The 21660-nt window shown below is 33.0% G+C and overlaps 2 protein-coding genes across 2 annotated transcripts in view; both read right to left on the reverse strand.

Annotated features, from left to right (window-relative positions):
- The window catches only part of Gpdh1 (Glycerol-3-phosphate dehydrogenase 1), a 362977-nt gene that overhangs the window by 215259 nt on the left and 126058 nt on the right, over positions 1–21660 (reverse strand). The window lies entirely within an intron of this gene.
- nAChRalpha4 (nicotinic acetylcholine receptor alpha4) overlaps positions 1–21660 on the reverse strand; it is a 69434-nt gene that overhangs the window by 30257 nt on the left and 17517 nt on the right. Inside the window, exon 2 of the mRNA XM_089700303.1 lies at positions 7643–7797. Within this exon, the coding sequence (XP_089556429.1) occupies positions 7643–7797 (155 nt within the window). The remainder of the gene's footprint in view (positions 1–7642; positions 7798–21660) is intronic.

The following is a 21660-nucleotide window of genomic DNA, read 5'->3' on the forward strand; positions in this document are numbered from 1 at the left end:
CAAGGATTACAGTCTACTTCTTTTTTTTTATCCATTCATCAATAAAAAACGTCCGTCAATTTTAATATACAAACGTAATCACTCCGAGAATTCGAAAGACCGAAGCCAAAGTTTCTTCTAAGTAATAAAAAATAAATTGGAATGGGAAAAAATTTCAGGGATCTTTAGGAGGCTTTTATGGAGATTGAATAGAAAAGTGCACATTAATGGTAAGGGTCAGGTAGGGTCGGAAATGAGCGAAGATTGTTTGGCTACATTAATCAAAGGTGTCTTACGGATGGCGGAAGGGACGGAATTAATAAATAGGTTTATGGCAACATTTCTTTAAAGGACAACTCAATTGACATAAGTGTCGATAAAGAAAGATAATTTACTCATGTATTTATTTTACTTAGCAATAAAATTGTAGACAGTGGAAATCTTATCATTATTTTGCATAAAAAAGTAACAACTCATTGGGAGGCTTGCTGACTTTCATTGATCTCTTCCAGACAACGTAATGAAATTACTGAATTGTTAACATAAGTATTTGTGTGTATAAAACTAAACTCAAAAGACATTTTGTACTATTAAAAATCAACATATAAAAATGAACACATCTTAAACAAACTACTAACTCTACTCTATTCTTAAAAAATACAAAAGGCGGCTATTCATTTAATAACAATTTCTTAAAAAAATAGTTGTTAAAAATATTATAAAAGTATCCGCTCTCTCTGCCTAAAAGTAAATGGTTTTTAACACTTTATTCAATAGCTCTTATTCAATGACATTAGAATTTTTTTCTCTCCCGCGCAATAGAACATTTACCGCTTTCATTGTAGATACAAAAACGATTTCCAAATCATTTTTAACATCTGTAATGAGTCTGTGAAAGCCAGACTTCATTCTATCGACAACCATGCCGAAGCCAATTATGGCGGGAAATCCTGCCACCTAAAAAAACAAAAGAGAATTATTAAACAATAATTATGCATTGAAAGTGATATTTCTTGTTATTTATTTATAACAGAAATAAACAAAAACAGCTAAGTAGTGACTTGATTCTCGAAAATTGGAAATTAGAATACCAATAAACATTTGTTTTAGCAAAATAAATAAATAAATAAATATTATAGGACATTATTACACAAATCGACCTAGTCCCACAGTAAGCTCAATTAAGGCTTGTGTTGTGGGTACTAGGCGACGATAAATATAATATTTAATAAATACATATATAGATAATAACACCCAGACCCAAGAACAAATAATTGAGTTCATCACACAAATATTTGCCCTGACCGGGAATCGAACCCGGGACCGTCGGCTCAGTAGGCAGTTACTTTACCACTGCGCCAACCGCGTCGTCAAAAACATTAATATCTTTTCACATAATAAATATTAATATCTGAACTTCATTTTTAAATTGTATTTAAGGTTTAAATTTAGTCAATCAACGACAATTATATTTATTTAATATCATATAAACACACAATATAAACGACTATAAAACACAACAGTTACCATTTGCAATAAAAGTATTAAAAGCAAAGCCCAAAATATCACTTTCATTTCTACGTAAATATAACGAGCACTCTCAATGAAATCCAATTATGACTGAAACAAGGGCTCCCAAATTAATTTTCATATTATAGTAACAAATATTTAATTAATTGGTTGATATGTCGTCATAAGCAGTTAAATGCGTAATTAGGTATAAGAGTACGATGTTTGCGTATTATATTAACTTATTATAATCTTAAGGTGAATGTAATGTCATGAATACGATACGATTATATAACGCTTAGTATTCTATCAAGAACTTTTGTTTAATTCTGGATAATTGAGAGCAAAAATAAGTAAATATATACCTAATAATTTACTTTAGAAATACTCACTTTCTTCACTCGAAATTTTCGTAAATATAGTTTAACAAATATACTGACACGTTACAAATATGATAATATCAACGATAAAACCACTCACGAATCACTCATATATTTTATGATAGTCAATTTATTGGTCCTTTCAATTTCAGAGTTACCATTAAATATAGACAAAAAACAAAAATTGACAACACCGGAACAAAATTTCGTAGTTTCCAATATTTCACAGGTCCATAAAATGACGTCATAAATAGAACAAGAGTAAGAGGAATCGTTTAGCGCATTCACGTAATCATATGGATCTATATGTATAACAAGGGAGTAAATTACCACATTTAGCAGAATTAATAGCGTTTAGAAAACCGGGGATGATACAAGATGTTGTATAATGGCCACTAGTCTTGAATGAAATCTTTTGTTGTTAGAGTACACTCATGTATGAATAGATAGGTATCGAAGGGCAGGCAGAAAGAGGAACATGAGACTGTAATATTTGTGATATAAGATATGTTTTACTATGACACTACATTTTCGGTAAATGCTGCATAATCATCAATCAATCATAATAATAATAATTCTGATCGAGTATAGCCTGATCGATTACAGAGCAGAGAATTGACTGTAAGCTACTACCTACTGTTTAAAATTCCAGCATTATTTGTTTCTTTATTTTACGCAAAAGCTTTTGATCATGATGGCCGTAATTCTGCTATTTTAGTTTTGTAAAATGTCCTACAAAATGCATAGGCTATAATACCACTAAATTAGCTGAAACATATTGATGGATACTTTCAATGAGCTTTAGTGCAAATTGCATATGCACAAAATTAAAAAAATCTATGTAATTTTTCCATGCTCGTCCAGTCTCGACTCCTCGACCAATTTTGATTAAAAAATAACCTTAAAAAATGACGTAATAACTGCACCAATACTGTTCTCCAGAAATATAGAAGAAAATAAATTAAAGAGAGAAGTGATACACGCTCTATCAACGCAATAAAAGCCCACAGGCGGTATTCAACGTAAGTCTTTGCGTATTCGATATCACACCCTCCTCAGTTGATATTACATTTTTGATGTTTCTAGTGCAATGAAGATTTGAGGATTTGTACGGCATTTACTTGGTTACCGTTTATCTATACTAATAATATTATAAAGCTGAAGAGTTTGTTTGTTTGTTTGTTTGAACGCGCTAATCTCGGGAAACACTGGTCCGATTTGAAAAATTCTTTCGGTGTAAGATAGCCTATTTATCGAGGAAGGTTATATAGGCTAAAACCAATCATCACGCTAAAACTAACAGGAGCGGAGCCACGCGGGTGAAACCGGGCGGTACAGCTAGTTCATTTATAAAGGATCATAATCCATAATAATAACTCAATACAGTCATTTCGGAATGCTGTAAGGACTCATGACTTGAGCTTGTTAGGCTTTATAGAATAACAATAAATAACAACCGCAGTTTACAAAAATTATTAACAATAGGTTATGGCTATACAAAAGGTTAAATATTTTCATTGACTCTATCATGGATAAATCTTTTCTGAAATTAAATAAAAATATCATATGCAAATTAAATGGGCGTAATAATAAGCTTCCAATTAAGTATTTCATAGAAAGGCCTCTTCCTACGTTCCTTCTACACGTGTCACCCAAAAGGAAATCTGAAAGGTCGGCTATAACAATTCAAAGCATATTAAACTCATATAGAAAATTTGGTTCCCGGAAGGGACTTTAGAAATAGGTATAAGGGACTTCCCATGGAACTTTACTTCAGAAATCATGATTTATTTACATATTGTCTCTACGAAAGAAACATTTTGTATTATGTATACAATTCCACTATAAGATTAGGAGATGTTTTTTACACCTAAATAAATAAATAATAAATAAATAAATATTTCGGGACTATATTCACACACGGCACGATCTGATCCCATACTAAGCTTTCGCTTGTGTAATGGAAACCAGATGGCTGATAAACATACATATACTATAATTTTAAATAAATACTTATATAGATAATTAACGCCTAGACACAGAGCAAACATCTGTGTTGATCACACAAATATTTGCCTGGGTGGGAATCGAACCCACGACCAGTGGCTTGGAAGGCAGGGTCACTACCAACCAAGCCAACCGGCCAGTCAAACCAACAAAATATTACCACATACAGTAAATTGACATTCATTTAAACAATTGCTCATTGACCGAAAGTAGTATATAATTCTCTATAATGACATTTTTACGACATAATAACTTCAGTCTTGACCCAGTTCGTGCTCAAGAAATTCTTAAAATAATGTCACTTCTAGATAAAGATTGTTCACAATTTGTGAACAATTGTGTCTCGCTCCAAAGTCCAATCTATAATTGAGGCAACGTTTATCTGATTCAATTTTGTTGTGTTTATGGATATATCCGTTTAGTGCTGAAAAATTTACGTCTATTATACATCTTTTTCCTGCGGAATAATACAATTAATCTATTATATTGAAAGAACAATGCAGATCTTTTAAAGGCACATAACTTGTGTTCTAAAGAAAAACTACTAATTCTTGCTTGCGCTATAAAAAATCTATTTTATATAACCTTAGAATATTATACAATTAATTGCATATTCCAATTTGCACTAACATAAACTTTATTTACTGTTGCATCAATTAAAAACGTGTTAACACGTTCACTGCGGCACCTAAAATGCCAAACTTACCGTTGTTGCGGCATGTCTTCAATACTTCACATCGGCAAGTTCACCACTGTGCGTCATGAGCCATTTTTATCACATCGCACCTACTGACTTTTAAGGTTAATAATTTCATGAAATTTCAAGATATTTCAAAAATTTTTTTTTCGGTTAATAGTATATATAGTCTTGTATATACCGCATAAATAGCTTTTAGTTTGACTCAATAGTTTAAAAGATATGAGGGAAAATGTAAACCCCTGATTTTGTGAAAAATTATTTGCCATCCCGCACTGCGTTGATACGGCATGTTTACAGTAATAGCGATGGGAAACACTGTAAAATAAAACATCGATATCGATATAAATCAATTTTGTATATTTCAGTCTGTTTGTTAACAGATAACGAGATCGTCGATACAAAAAAAAACACATATAAAACAAGGTACTTGATAGAGTACTATCAGGAAATTGTTCAGTAACTTTTGTTTTAATTTGTTCAGTAACTTTTGTTTTAATGTTTTATATTATTTTCACAACTGTCATCACATTTTTGCATTTATGCTACGAAATAAAAGAAAGTAAAAAAACTAAAGCCTCTAAGGTATCATTGTCATTTAAAAATTTGATAACGACGCGTGCGGTCCTGGTACATCACTATGCGAGATTGACACGCGGCGCGCTCGCAGTACAGTGCGGCATGAGGTGCTTGTCCATGGCAAAATATTTGACATGCCGCACACAAAAGAAACGGTTTCTTTTCTATGCGTGTGTCTAATATTTTGCCATACGATTTTTAAACGAAATTGAGTCCTACTTCAAACTGTGATCACAAAAATATATTTGTCTCTTTTCTAGTCATTGATTAACATATAAAAAACCTCGCCGCACCACGGTGAAAACTGCGATTTTGGGCGCCGCACTGTGGTGTAGTCGCTGATGGCCCGATACTGGACATGCCGCAGTGAACGTGTTAATTAAAAACAAATGGAATTGGAAGCAAAACTAATTGGATAACTTTCAGCAAAAGTTGTCATTCTCAGCATATATCATGCGTTATGGGCGCTCTACACAACTGAGAGGGTTGGCCCAACAATCGATGGTGCAAGTTTGCCGTCATTACGGCGATTCAGAAAAAATATCTACAATGACGACCGATTAGGTTCTCTACACTATCGTGATTACCTCTACTGGTCCATCGCTGAACATTGTGAATAGGGACCATTACATAGTTTGTACACGTCATCCATTAGCTTTATGGAGGAAAAATATTATATTTTATTTGCGACTGCTGTTGTGGTGTTTGTTTAGAAATAAATAACAAGTTCTGTACGCGTAAATTAATAAATAACATTGTTTATCAAATAAACACAGGTTGGAAATTTAACTTCGTATATGATTTAAGATTGTATGTTACCGCTTTGTGGTTTGATGTTATTTTTATGAGCAAGAATAATGAAAGTATAATTTTGTATTAACAAAAATATGTAGAGTTAAGATCGATTTTAACATAAATCAATAAAAAATATACCGGCCGAACTGATAACCTCCTCCTTTTTTTGAAGTCGGTTAAAAACCAAAAATGTCCACACATTAATATTGTATGTATCATAAATATAAAATGACTAATGTATATTTCAAACATTATGAAAGCTCATCATAATATCTACAGAAATAACATGAAATACATTTTCAATGAGAACACACATACCTTATTTCCTAAAACACAATACACATTTTTAAGTATAACATGATTGTAATCAAAATTAAATTATCCAATAATACCATAGAAAACCACAGTAAATAATTACATATTAAAACAAAGATACATAAAATCGTACAGTTCATTCTATTTCACATATAAGTAACTAAATGATAATCCACATAAATGATAAGCGAAATAGCCAGAACGGTTTTTATAGGTATTAATTATTATTTATTACCGCGCAAGGATCAAATTAACGTAGGATTATACGCGTCGGGATTAAATGGAACACAAATCATGTTTCATTTTTAAAGGTATTAAGGGAACGATTCATGTCTGTTTTTTGTATTGTTACGGAATATAAGAATAAAATATATTGTATAATAAAGTACATATAATATAAAAAAATATAACTCTGTTTATAATGTGTGTATAAATTCTTATGAATACGAAGTATGTTTGTAAAAAAGAAATTGGACAACTGCTCTTAGTATTAAAACGTTATTTTTTATGGCATAAAATGAAATTATGAGCATTGAATGCTGGTATATTTGTAATTAACTACTAGGTATAGTATATTATTTATTATTAAAATGGACACGAAAATTTAAAATACATGTGCTACGAGAAACTCTAATTGATTAGATATTACTGCTGTAACTGATTTGCTGTTTGGGCGGTATAAACAAAACAGATACAGAAATAATTCATTTTTCACTCGTGTTTTTTATGAAAGTAGAAATAGAAATCAAACATGCCTTTTGGAAAGGGAAATAGACAAAATCGCGAAAAACAAATCTTGAAGAGGGTCGAATTTAGGGCGAAAATTTGTATCCAGGGGAACGCCTGTCGCGATAACGTGCGATGAAAGTGAGGCGGAAAGCTAGTATAAAATATGTGACTGGAGAGGATTTTGAAATTCCCTTTCCTTGATTATTTTAGTTTATCTGTGTCAAGGATCTTGTGTTATGAAGACACATTTAAAGCTGAAAATTAGAGAAATTGAGTATTTTCTTGTGACTGGTTTTTGGCGTTTATTATTAAATTTTTTTAATAAAATTTTCTAATATTAATATAAATTTTAACGCTATAAAACTAAAAATTAAAATATAGGATCATTTACTTTTCAAGCGCATGACCAAATTTAGTCTTCTCTAAGAGATTGTGGTCTTTTTCAATTTCACCTTAACTACATTATAAAACTTAAAAACTTAAAGACATTATAAAAATAATAATATTTAACTTTATTTTTATTAATATTACATTCATAAGAAAAAAATATATTGGTCTGTACCTACGCAAAGTATCATCATAAATATTAAAAGCACAAAAATACATATACAACAAAAGGATGAAAAAGCCATACAAAAAGCTTCAATCTCACTTGTTATACAGCACGATGTCTGGCCTCCAGATGTGGTCTGATGGTACATGCAGCATGTGCACCCCGCCATACTCCTTGGGCTCCCAGCGCAGCTTGTAGTCGTACCAGGACTGCTCCACCCAGAGGTTCGTGGTCATTATCTGGTTCTTGAGGTTCTGTGGACAAGTAAGGATTTGAAGTATGTCGACATTATTTACTAACTCGTGTAGTACCCAGACAAAAGAGGATATATTGTGCCTAATTATCTAATTATCTTTATCAAACTTCAGATATTAAAATCGTTGTTTATAGTTTATTACGTGAGAGAACAACAAATAACCATCCATCCATTCAACCTTACCGTGTGCATTCTAGGACCTTAATATCGGCAGAAGGATAGCAGGATTTATAAAGAAAGAACTATTGAAAAAGCATAATTGCAACCCATCCAAAAAAGATAGTAACACTATTGTAGGTTTATAGAAATTAGATATAAGTCATCGTTAAATAGTCAATTAATTCAAAGATAAAAACACATTTGAGTGATTATTGAGTTCCTCTCCTTGCCTATCTCTATATTAGGTAGGTACATTAACTAAAAACTATTTATAAACATTTTCCAAGGTACCTATTTTGAAGTGTGTTTCATTGATTTCCAATTTACGTTCACCGCAAAGGAAACTCAATTTTAAGGCGCCGTACTCGTCGCAGAAACAAAGGCTTTTAAGAAGTTTTTGTTTCCAAGCAGTTATATAGCAGACGTATTTCACTCCTTTGAGTGCAATGCTTCACGTTAAATGTCCTTTTACCTGACTTTGCACTTTGTCGACTTTTGTTTATTGAACGTTCCTTTTAATTAAATTTTTTTTATACCAGCATGAATACCAGTTAGAAGTCCAACGGATTTAAATGATTTGTTGTATTTATCGCCGCTTGGCTAGGCCGGAAGATACTGACAAAATTTCGGGTCATTTGTAACAGGATGTCGGTTCTACAGGAGTCTTAGTACGCAATGACAAAAAGAAGAATGATGGTCAGAACGCTGGCACCGGAGGACTAGTCGCGTGGGCGTTAGTCGAACTCGTCGAAGAAATTACGGAAGTCAATCGATTTGTAACACAAAAAAGGCAGCCTTATCAACTCGACAAGCTCTTTCAATCAAAAAAACATAATATTTAAAAAAAGTACACAGGACTGTTCGATCAACCGTTCATTTGGATGACAAAAATATATTATTTTACGCTAGATCGTTAGGCTATTTTATATATAAAATTTAAATAAAACATTTTTACATTTATCGAAATATTACATACTAGCTGTTGCCCGCGACTTCGTCCGCGATTCGGTCGTTTTTCGTCATTCGTCGTTTAAAAAAAATACGTGACACTTTATTTTTGAATGTTCTTAATTGTCTCTTATAAAATTTAACTACATTAAAATTGAATACTCTGATAAGAAAATCTTAAAATCATCGAAAATCATAGACATCGAATATCTGAGGAAAACATGAATGAATGTGATTTAAATTCTACATTTCTTAGTAATTAAAATAATAATCTAAATTAAATGTAGATTAACAATTTGAGCACACCATTATAGAATATGTAGGTACCTAAGTAATAAATTACGTTAGTTTACATAGTAACTTTACTAAAAACACGATGACTTTCTTTCGCGCTCGGTACCACAAACTAAGCATGTTTGTGGTACGTGGCCCGCGTCACTTTACCCCCCCCCGCCCACGAGTTCCCCTCCGTTGCTATGCGAAAATACATTCGTCGCCCTACTGTAGGAAAAATTGTAATACTGTGGCCTGGGCGTTATAACACGCTCAGGGAATTCCTGAGTGCTGATAGACTTCCGTCTATCGGCATTTATACCAATTTTATATTAATATCACCATCTTGAGGAAAAGCTTCTAATGTCGATTTAAAACGCATATATACGGATTAACCTGATGAATTAACATGTTCTAAAATTGTGAAATGAGTTCAGTTTTAAATTCGAGAAATATTGATTTCTTGTATTCGATTATTCGTCGTAGTCGAATACAAAATATATTTAAAGAAACTTAGGTTGGCCTTCAGGCAAAAGGGATCCTATCAAATGATAAACTTGACCTTGTATCTTAAAAGTAAGAATGAAAGGAGCATCTGATAATTGTTGAGCACCAAAGGATCATTTAAAACGCAATACTATAAGAGCTAATATTGTCTAAGAACTGTTTAGATTGCACATGTTCCTCTAAAACTTAAAAGTAGTGATTTCAAAGGTTCCGGCGTATCTTCAAACGAAAGCCGACTCCTTACTCCACTTTAAAGCATTACAAAAATAACATACTACGTTAATATCGCCTATACAGAAGATGATCTGTAGGTAATCAATTGTGAGGTTATAAGCAAACCCACTTTTATATTTGTCGGACCACACCACCGAATTTGTAGATTGATCTTCTATGTTTACCTCTAAGTCATTAAGACTATGTCGAAATCTGTCTGCAGTAAGACGGGCCTCTCGCTATTCGTCCGTTTCAAGAGACCAATAGTTTCAATTCTTAATCTTTCATTAAACAAACTTATTAATCGTTCTTGTCTCAAATAATGGTAATATTCGCGTCCCTACTCTAGTCATTGCTTATGCTCATGTTCATCTTCGAGAGATCGAATAATATTATGGTGCACCCTATTATTTGTCAAACGGTCTTCATATTGAGTAAAAGTTTCAGATTCTCGAGATAAAATATGACGATCGTGATCAGCTGTGAGACGTAATTCCCTCTCAGTGAGGGTTTCGGTCTCACGGGATAGTACAATATGCCATTTGCGATCAGCTGTGAGACGTTATACCGTCTCAGTGAAGGTTTCGGTCTCACAGGATAGTACATGCCGTTCGCGGTCAGCTGTGAGCCGCAATTCTCGTTGTGAAGCGGTTTCAGGTTCGGCATAACACATGTTGTTTTCGGTCAATAGTAAGCCTCTTATCTCTAACGATCCTTGAGAACTCTTATTTCTCATTTTCTTAACTTTGCTCGAATTTCGATATAAAGATTTTTTAGGTGGCACTGATGCGGGTGAATAAAAATTAAGTTAAAGCCTGATTCCCACGACATGTTTGCTTCACAAATCCGACCGCGCCACACCACACCACATGCCATGGGAATCGGCGCGCTTGTCGCTCGCCAGTGCTTGCCATACGCACACATGCCGTGGGAACGCTCAGTTCAAATCGCGACGGATGGCGACAAGCGCTTGTCGTCTGCCAATGCTTGTGAAGCAATACATATAATAAAATTGTGGAAAAGTGATGTCTGTACAATTAAAATATGTAGAAAAAAATTAGCAGGTGTTATTATTATCGAGAAATCGAGAGAAACCATTTTTTTCTCTTAAAAGCTCCCCCCCCCTCCCACTTCCCGAACTCCGATTGACCGTAATTTATTTTTCCTTACATTTTTATCATATCCTTTTCTAATGGGTTTCATCCTACTGCGATTTTTTTTTGTTTCAAAAATTATCTACCCTGGTGTATAGGTAAATTTTCCACATAAAATGTCCTTTAAATTATGTCGTATTATATTTTTAACCCCCGACGCAAAAAGACTGGTGTTATGTGTTTGACCGCTATGTATTTCTGTGTGTGTGTGTGTGTCTGTCTATGGCACCGTAGCTGGCTAACAGGTAAACCGAATTAGATGCGGTTTTTTTTGTTAGGCAGAATATTTTCCGACGCTGGTTCTTAGATAAAGTGTATCAAAATTGGTTCATCCACTTATTATACCTACATAGGGGTAAAAGTGGGAATGAAAAAAATGAAAGTTATAATTTATTTTTAAAGATCGTCGGGAAGTTTATGAAATTATTTATTCCTTTTTCTATACACTTTTCTTCGTCTAAACGGTTTAGTTACGTGCTCTCTCTCTCTTCTCAGCCTTTAGTTACGTGCGTGAGACAGGAAAGATCTAATTTGGATTTGTTGCTGGATTTGATAAAAACTGAGTATCGATTAAGCTGATCAGTGGCTACACCATAGATTATTAAAAACATCCGTTTAAGAAAGGAAGGAAATAGAATTTGCTCCTCTCCCCCCCCTGGTTCCTAAAAAATAATATGACATAATTTAAAAGAAATTTTACGTAGACGTACACGTACGTAGAATTAGTTAGGCATTTCTTTTTTGATTTTCGATATTATATACTAATCATAATTTTTAATTACATTATGTAGTAACTATTTGGTATAGGTTAGGCATTTCATTTCTTGATTTTCTTTAATAATTTGGTACGTAAGTTTTTTAGCACAGTTTAGTAAGAAATTTTAATAACAATTCTTTTAATTATTTATGGTAAAGTCCGGTCGCGGAGCAGGAAGAATTTCGTACATTAACCTGTCACTGTCACTCCCTTGTAAAAATAATGTGTCTTGCTCGCACAGGTGCAATGACCGCCGTCCTTAGGGATTGTAAACCTTTAACCTGAGAGCGTAAGGTTTGTGTTTGCTTGATTGGTGTCAGGTGTTCAATTATGATTTTGTGAATTCAAAATTTATAAGAATAAACCTCAAACTCTTTATGTCCAATCAAAATCCGCCTAAGTCGAAATCGCGTGTTAGAATAACGTATTTCTGTAATATTGTACCTACATAGTAAATTATTTTTTGAAAAATAAGGTCATAAAGAAGTTTCACTTCTTATGTGTGTACACGCACACTTTTTTATATATAATATATCGTTGTTATTGAAAAAGTTAAAATGTAACTAACTAATAAGTATTGTAAATGAATAGAGGACATTTATTTAATAAATTAGTAAAAAACATTTTCTCCTCCAAATATTTCATGTAAACTGCACTTCATTCAAAAATGTTTGTGACCACTGTCAGTAGGTAAAGAGGTCATTGTACGAAATTCTTTCTGCTTCGCGACCGGACTTTAGTACGTATTTACTCAATAATTGTATCTTAAGTAGTAATTCAGCATGGGCGTAGCCACGGTGGGGCTGGGTGGGGCGCTTACCCTGGCTTTGATCTGGTAGGTACTAATTGTGAAGGGGAGTGGGCGTGGGCGTGGGATTGGGACTGAACGTGGCATATGGCGTGGGAGTGCGAGTGGGCGCGGGAGTGGGAGCATGAAAATAAAAATGATTTTTTATTGTTGCCCCACCCTGAGCCCATGGTCATAGGTCCCATAGTCACTATTCCACGCGAAAGAAGTCGCGGGGACAGCTAGTAGACAAATATAATCAGAAAGCTTTGAACTCCTAAGCTCAACCATAAAAGATAGACATTTATGATGTCGGGAGATATTTTTTATATAATATGGAGAACATTTCTTTCATACTTGATTTCTGTGTAGCTTTAACCATTAAGATACACGCATTAAGAACGCACACGCGACGAAAGCTTAAAAATGGAGTTGCTGCTCTGCTCACGAATATGAAAAATAATAGTTATTTAGGAAATATATTTCATGTGCAGAATTGACCTCTACAGATTTAATATAAGTAGGTATACATATATTTAGATTCCAATTTCCATGTAACGTTAAATTCGACTAAACAATAACTAACAGACAACGCAGGTTACTCTCGTTTCCGTAAGTTGAGGCGGCTACATATTCGGTCCTAATAACATGACTTTTTGTGAACGAAACGACAGCGCGGTTTAATTCGATGGCAACACCATCAGAAAAAAGGAAATATTTTTAACTTTGAAAAAATATTATGATTTACACTATTATTAATACTATTTTAACATTAACACAAAATATAAGACTGTGAGGTGTAAAAATAAATCCAGCTAGTTTCACATCACACTTATGTTTATAATTAGGTATACGACATGAAAATATATTAATTACCAAGCAATAATCATATAGATAAATACTGAACAAAAGTATTAACAGTCAAAGTATATTATTTTTTACTAACAACATGTAAATGATGAATGAATAATAATTATCAACGAACTAACCTTTTTGTATTAGAGTCCCGCCTCGTGATCGAATTATTAAAACACGAAGATTTTTAAAAATGTAACCAATGAACACAATCAATATTAGATTAACTGTAATGGTGTCTAGTTTGACTTAAAATAATATACATCTACCCTCACTTTTAAAAATGTAGTATATTCACACGAATTATAAGCGCACCTTATAGGGAAGGGAAGATTTATTTTGGGTTAAAGAGTTAAATAAATAACTAACATAATTATATTTAAATTATTAATTTTTAACATTGTGTTCAGTAGTGTTAACATGTAAATTGATTTGATTTTTACGAAATCTCATAGATGGCGCTGAATCAAATTTGTCTTTATAGTACTAAGATTCATTAAACAGTTTCTCTGCCCAAATTACGTAAATGACGTAGTTTTTATAGTGTAAAGCTAGATAATAGCATGGCTTACTCAAAAACAACATTTAAACATGAGTCTTTAGATTGTACGCTGTCGTAGTACACGGAATACGTAAGAAAAGTAAAGGTTCACAGCTCCTCCCCCGGAGGTGATAGCATGATAATATGTTTAAAAAAACCTCACTCGACCTGTTAGTAATATTCATGCAAAATTTGAAGTCAATCTATGCAGTACTTTTCGAGATTAGCTCGGACAAACATACAGACAAACAGACAAACAGACAAACAGACAAACAGACAAAAATTCTAAAAACTATATTTTTGGCTTCTATATCGATTATAGATCATGGAATATGTATTCTTTTAAAAAAATATTCAATGTACAGTTTTGACTTTCCTACGATTTTATTATATGTATAGATTAAGAATTCTCGAAATATCTCGCTACGAGCGAAGCGAATGGCACATGGAATGCATTTTAGTAAAATATTTCCATTTCTATATTTAAATTTTATTATGTTTCAACGTATTTTTATTTGTATTTTCAAATGTGTACCTAATAACATTATTATAACTAGTATATCTCGAATATATAGAAAAACTAGCGGTCCGCCCCGGCTTCGCCCGTGGTATGAAAAATAGATGTTGGCCGATTCTCAGACTTACCCGATATGCACAGAAAATTTCATGAGAATCGGTCCACCCGTTTCGGAGGAGTATGCAGACTAACATTGTGACACGAGAATTTTATATATAAGACTAGCGGTCCGCCCCGGCTTCGCCCGTGGTACATATGAAAAATAGATGTTGGCCGATTCTCAGACTTACCCGATATGCACAGAAAATTTCATGAGAATCGGTCCACCCGTTTCGGAGGAGTATGCAGACTAACATTGTGACACAAGAATTTTATATATAAGAAGATAAGACGTTACAACATGTACATGGGTAGTTATATTATGAAGGTAGGTACATATTATACATATTTTAAATGTTAAAGAGATAATTTAAAGTTTTTATAACAAAATTTATAAGTATCTTGAATTTATATACGCAATAAAAGACATAATTCATGATACGTAATCCGGGTGTGAATTGTAGAGACTCCCTTTTAGAATATTATCTGAATCACCCATTTGAAATAACTATGAATTATAATAGGAATCAGTCCTCACTTAAATCCTTCAAACATCTCATATCTCTATATGATAATCTTTATAAAACATTTTGCAGGGCTTTATTCCCTGCATATTTGCAAAAAAAGAAAAAGCAATTGTTTGTCCATCTATATCTCGTAAGTTTATAACGCTGAAACTACAAAGTAAGAATTTATGTACTAAAAAATTTACTTAGTAATTAAAAACACCCTTTGCATACTTTAAATTCATGTTATAAGAATATAGTTTAGTGTCTGATGTTATAAAAATATAGTTTAGTGTCTGACGTATGCTAATCTATACTAATATTATATAGCTGAAAGTTTGTTTGTTTGTTTGAACGCGCTAATCTCAGAAATTACAGGTCCGATTTGTAAAATTCTTTCGTTGTTAGATAGCACATTCATCGAGGAAGGCTATTAGGCTTTAATATATTATCATCACGCTAAGACCAACAGAAGCGGAACGCGAGTGAATCCGCGGAGCGCAGCTAGTAGTAGATAAGAGTCATAATATCGCCATTTGCATTAAAATTATTTTCATTCGCATCAAAGCCTCAACCGCATACCGAAACAGCTTAAAGCCTAAAGGTAATATAGTGAAAACAAATCCTATTTAATATTTAAGATGGCCGACCAAGGACCGACGCAAACTGTCAAGAATAGTAAAGGAGTTCGTAAATAAACGACCTGTTTTTGTTTACTCGAAATTAATGTTTAGCACCGAGTTATTTATTAAAACGTTACAGTTCTCTTTTTTATTATTACCTTTTTAATAGCGATGTCGGACGTTTGAAAGGAAATTGCAATCGATTTTATGCGGTGGTGTAAAAATACAGTCTTTGTCGTTATAAGTAATACAAAGATTGAGAAAAAACTGAGGGATTATTTTTTTACAGTTGTCGTATTTACATTATTTATGAGTAGGAACTGTTTTATATTTATATCTCTTATCTCTACGATTGAAGTATACCTAAAAGGACTAACAACATTCATACAGTCATTTTTTCACAAAGTTTAATTATTATTAATGTTTGTAAAAATCTATATTATGTATATCTCACATAACATCGTGAATTGTTATTTATATATGTTTGACCCTGTATTCTATTTGCAATCTCTTAAAATTTTGCTCGCGTACGAATGACCTATTTTCTGGCAACACTAACGTTCATACTTCATTCTTTCATCCAAAGGTTTTAAAATATCGAAAGGTATATTCGCACATAGAAATCGAGTAATTTGATGTAAAATTAGATGATTATTTTTATTAGATACTTATTGAGGGATAAAAGGACGACCCTTTTTGTAATTAATTACCTATGGCACACTGATTATTTTATAATTAAATTATATTATGAAGCAATGGAATTTTCAATATATTCTGATGTTTACATTGACTCAAATCAAACGATATCTATAAGTGCGAATCAAGATACTTTTGTTTTTAAAAAATTCACATGATTGTATTATAATACCTACTACGTTTCTCACATAAAATATTTATAGATTTCACAAGTATAATTCTATTACAATTTGTAGGTAATTGTTTTTGTCAATTATTCTTTGAATTAAATTGTTCGAAATTGGCTAAATATAACGGTGCATTTAATCAAACGAGCGAATGCTCATTCTAACCCGACTATGTCAAATTATTTTAGTGTAAGGCGTAGAGCATTCTTTCGTTGTTCTAAATGCGTTCGAAAAGATTCTGTAAAATGTCTTAAGACGGCCCCTAAAACTGTAATATTTCTGAGATATAGAAACAAAACTCCAAACCGACCTTTTTCTTTCCACTTTATACAACATCACACTACGCCAGGGAGGTATAAACGACTGTAAATTTATTCAGAAAGAAATTACATCGTAATTTATTGGAGCCCGACGATATTTTTATTGCTGAGTCACAGTAACAACGTTACTGGTGGCTTATCGCCTACAAAGAAGCATTATCTGAAACTGGATTATTGTATACTATCTGTGTGTAAGTTTATAATTTTAATCTTTTTTCAATGGTCGTGTTGCTCGTATCTATACTAAAATCATCATTCATCAGTTTGTTTGTTTGTACGCGCTTATCTCAGGAATTACTGGTCCGATTTGAAAAATTATTTCTTTATTACATAGCCCATTTATTGAGGAGAGCTATAGCACGCTATAGGCTATAACATCACGCTAAGATCAACAAGAGCGGAGACACGCGGGTGAAACCACGGGGCAAAGCTAGTGCATTATAAACGAAAAAGAACTAAGCTTTTTCTGTTTTAACTGAAGGTATAGGGAAATATATTATATGCACTATATGTGTACAATTTAATAATTTTAATTTTTCCTTCCATAATGTATGTATTGTAATGTATCAATTGGAAAGTTTGTGATGGTGGATGTTGTTTATTTTTCACATATTATGAAATCTATTATTCTACCAAATTTACAAAGATAGTATAATATCTGTGCATCTATACATATAATAAAATCGTAGGAAAGTCAAAACTGTACATTGAATATTTTTTTAAAAGAATACATAATCCATGATCTATAATCGATATAGAAGCCAAAAATATAGTTTTTAGAATTTTTGTCTGTTTGTCTGTTTGTCTGTTTGTCTGTTTGTCTGTATGTTTGTCCGAGCTAATCTCGAAAAGTACTGCATAGATTGACTTCAAATTTTGCATGAATATTACTAACAGGTCGTGTGAGGTTTTTTTAAACATATTATCATGCTATCACCTCCGGGGGAGGAGCTGTGAACCTTTACTTTTCTTACGTATTCCGTGTACTACGACAGCGTACAATCTAAAGACTCATGTTTAAATGTTGTTTTTGAGTAAGCCATGCTATAATCTAGCTTTACACTATAAAAACTACGTCATTTACGTAATTTGGGCAGAGAAACTGTTTAATGAATCTTAGTACTATAAAGACAAATTTGATTCAGCGCCATCTATGAGATTTCGTAAAAATCAAATCAATTTACATGTTAACACTACTGAACACAATGTTAAAAATTAATAATTTAAATATAATTATGTTATTTATTTATTTAACTCTTTAACCCATAATAAATCTTCCCTTCCCTATAAGGTGCGCTTATATAATTCGTGTGAATATACTACATTTTTAAAAGTGAGGGTAGATGTATATTATTTTAAGTCAAACTAGACACCATTACAGTTAATCTAATATTGATTGTGTTCATTGGTTACATTTTTAAAAATCTTCGTGTTTTAATAATTCGATCACGAGGCGGGACTCTAATACAAAAAGGTTAGTTCGTTGATAATTATTATTCCTTCATCATTTACATGTTGTTAGTAAAAATATACTTTGACTGTTAATACTTTTGTTCAGTATTTATCTGTATGATTATTGCTTGGTAATTAATATATTTTCATGTCGTATACCTAATTATAAACATAAGTGTGATGTGAAACTAGCTGGATTTATTTTTACACACTCACAGTCTTATATTTTGTGTTAATGTTAAAATAGTATTAATAGTGTAAATCATAATATTTTTTCAAAGTTAAAAATATTTCCTTTTTTCTGATGGTGTTGCCATCGAATTAAACCGCGCTGTCGTTTCGTTCACAAAAAGTCATGTTATTAGGACCGAATATGTAGCCGCCTCAACTTACGGAAACGAGAGTAACCTGCGTTGTCTGTTAGTTATTATATAGTCGAATTTAACGTTACATGGAAATTGGAATCTAAATATATGTATACCTACTTATATTAAATCTGTAGAGGTCAATTCTGCACATGAAATATATTTCCTAAATAACTATCACGAGGTGATTAGAGATCGACATCGACGTCAAAAATGTTTGTCCGTCTGTCTGTCTGTATAACCGTTATAGAAACAAAAACTACTCGACGGATTTAAACGAAACTTGGTACAATTATTTTTCATATTCGTGAGCAGAGCAGCACCATTTTTAAGCTTTCGTCGCGTGTGCGTTCTTAATGCGTGTATCTTAATGGTTAAAGCTACACAGAAATCAAGTATGAAAGAAATGTTCTCCATATTATATAAAAAATATCTCCCGACATCATAAATGTCTATCTTTTATGGTTGAGCTTAGGAGTTCAAAGCTTTCTGATTATATTTGTCTACTAGCTGTCCCCGCGACTTCGTTCGCGTGGAATAGTGACTATGGGACCTATGACCATGGGCTCAGGGTGGGGCAACAATAAAAAATCATTTTTATTTTCATGCTCCCACTCCCGCGCCCACTCGCACTCCCACGCCATATGCCACGTTCAGTCCCAATCCCACGCCCACGCCCACTCCCCTTCACAATTAGTACCTACCAGATCAAAGCCAGGGTAAGCGCCCCACCCAGCCCCACCGTGGCTACGCCCATGCTGAATTACTACTTAACATACAATTATTGAGTAAATACGTACAACCATACTGTACTGTTGTACTACCATAAATAATTAAAAGAATTGTTATTAAAATTTCTTACTAAACTGAGCTAAAAAACTTACGTACCAAATTATTAAAGAAAATCAAGAAATGAAATGCCTAATCTATACCAAATAGTTACTACATATTGTAATTAAAAATTATGATTAGTATATAATATCGAAAATCAAAAAAGAAATGCCTAACTAATTCTACGTAAAATTTCTTTTAAATTATGTCATATTATTTTTTAGGAACCATGGGGGGGGAGAGGAGCAAATTCTATTTCCTTCCTTTCTTAAACGGATGTTTTTAATAATCTATGGTGTAGCCAGTAGCCACTGATCAGCTTAATCGATACTCAGTTTTTATCAAATCCAGAAACAAATCCAAATTAGATCTTTCCTGTCTCACGCACGTAACTAAAGGCTGAAGAGAGAGAGAGCACGTAACTAAACCGTTTAGACGAAGAAAAGTGTATAGAAAAAGGAATAAATAATTTCATAAACTTCCCGACGATCTTTAAAAATAAATTATAACTTTCATTTTTTTCATTCCCACTTTTACCCCTATGTAGGTATAATAAGTGGATGAACCAATTTTGATACACTTTATCTTAGAACCAGCGTCGGAAAATATTCTGCCTAACAAAAAAAACCGCATCTAATTCGGTTTACCTGTTAGCCAGCTACGGTGCCATAGACAGACACACACACACACACAGAAATACATAGCGGTCAAACACATAACACCAGTCTTTTTGCGTCGGGGGTTAAAAATATAATACGACATAATTTAAAGGACATTTTATGTGGAAAATTTACCTATACACCAGGGTAGATAATTTTTGAAACAAAAAAAAAATCGCAGTAGGATGAAACCCATTAGAAAAGGATATGATAAAAATGTAAGGAAAAATAAATTACGGTCAATCGGAGTTCGGGAAGTGGGAGGGGGGGAGCTTTTAAGAGAAAAAAATGGTTTCTCTCGATTTCTCGATAATAATAACACCTGCTAATTTTTTTCTACATATTTTAATTGTACAGACATCACTTTTCCACAATTTTATTATATGTATTGATGATGATGATTGAGATTATAACACTCTTAGTCCGTTTTAATTTTTATTCACCCGCATCAGTGCCACCTAAAAAATCTTTATATATCGAAATTCGAGCAAAGTTAAGAAAATGAGAAATAAGAGTTCTCAAGGATCGTTAGAGATAAGAGGCTTACTATTGACCGAAAACAACATGTGTTATGCCGAACCTGAAACCGCTTCACAACGAGAATTGCGGCTCACAGCTGACCGCGAACGGCATGTACTATCCTGTGAGACCGAAACCTTCACTGAGGGTATATATAACGTCTCACAGCTGATCGCAAATGGCATATTGTACTATCCCGTAAGACCGAAACCCTCACTGAGAGGGAATTACGTCTCACAGCTGATCACGATCGTCATATTTTATCTCGAGAATTCTGAAACTCTTACTCAATATGAAGACCGTTTGACAAATAATAGGGTGCACCATAATATTATTCGATCTCTCGAAGATGAACATGAGCATAAGCAATGACTAGAGTAGGGACGCGAATATTTACCATTATTTGAGACAAGAACGATTAATAAGTTTGTTTAATGAAAGATTAAGAATTGAAACTATTGGTCTCTTTAAACGGACGAATAGCGAGAGGCCCGTCTTATTGCAGACAGATTTCGACATAGTCTTAATGACTTAGAGGTAAACATAGAAGATCAATCTACAAATTCGGTGGTGTGGTCCGACAAAATAATATAAAAGTGGGTTTGCTTATAACCTCACAATTGATTACAGATCATCTTCTGTATAGGCGATATTAACGTAGTATGTTCTTTTTGTAATGCTTTAAAGTGGAGTAAGGAGTCGGCTTTCGTTTGAAGATACGCCGGAACCTTTGAAATCACTACTTTTAAGTTTTAGAGGAACATGTGCAATCTAAACAGTTCTTAGACAATATTAGCTCTTATAGTATTGCGTTTTAAATGATCCTTTGGTGCTCAACAATTATCAGATGCTCCTTTCATTCTTACTTTTAAGATACAAGGTCAAGTTTATCATTTGATAGGATCCCTTTTGC

Source organism: Colias philodice, chromosome 10 (genome assembly GCF_061535455.1).
Source record: "Colias philodice isolate Cphi_HAF_F1 chromosome 10, ilColPhil1 Martin Lab GWU primary, whole genome shotgun sequence".
NCBI classification, from domain to species: Eukaryota; Metazoa; Arthropoda; class Insecta; order Lepidoptera; family Pieridae; genus Colias; species Colias philodice.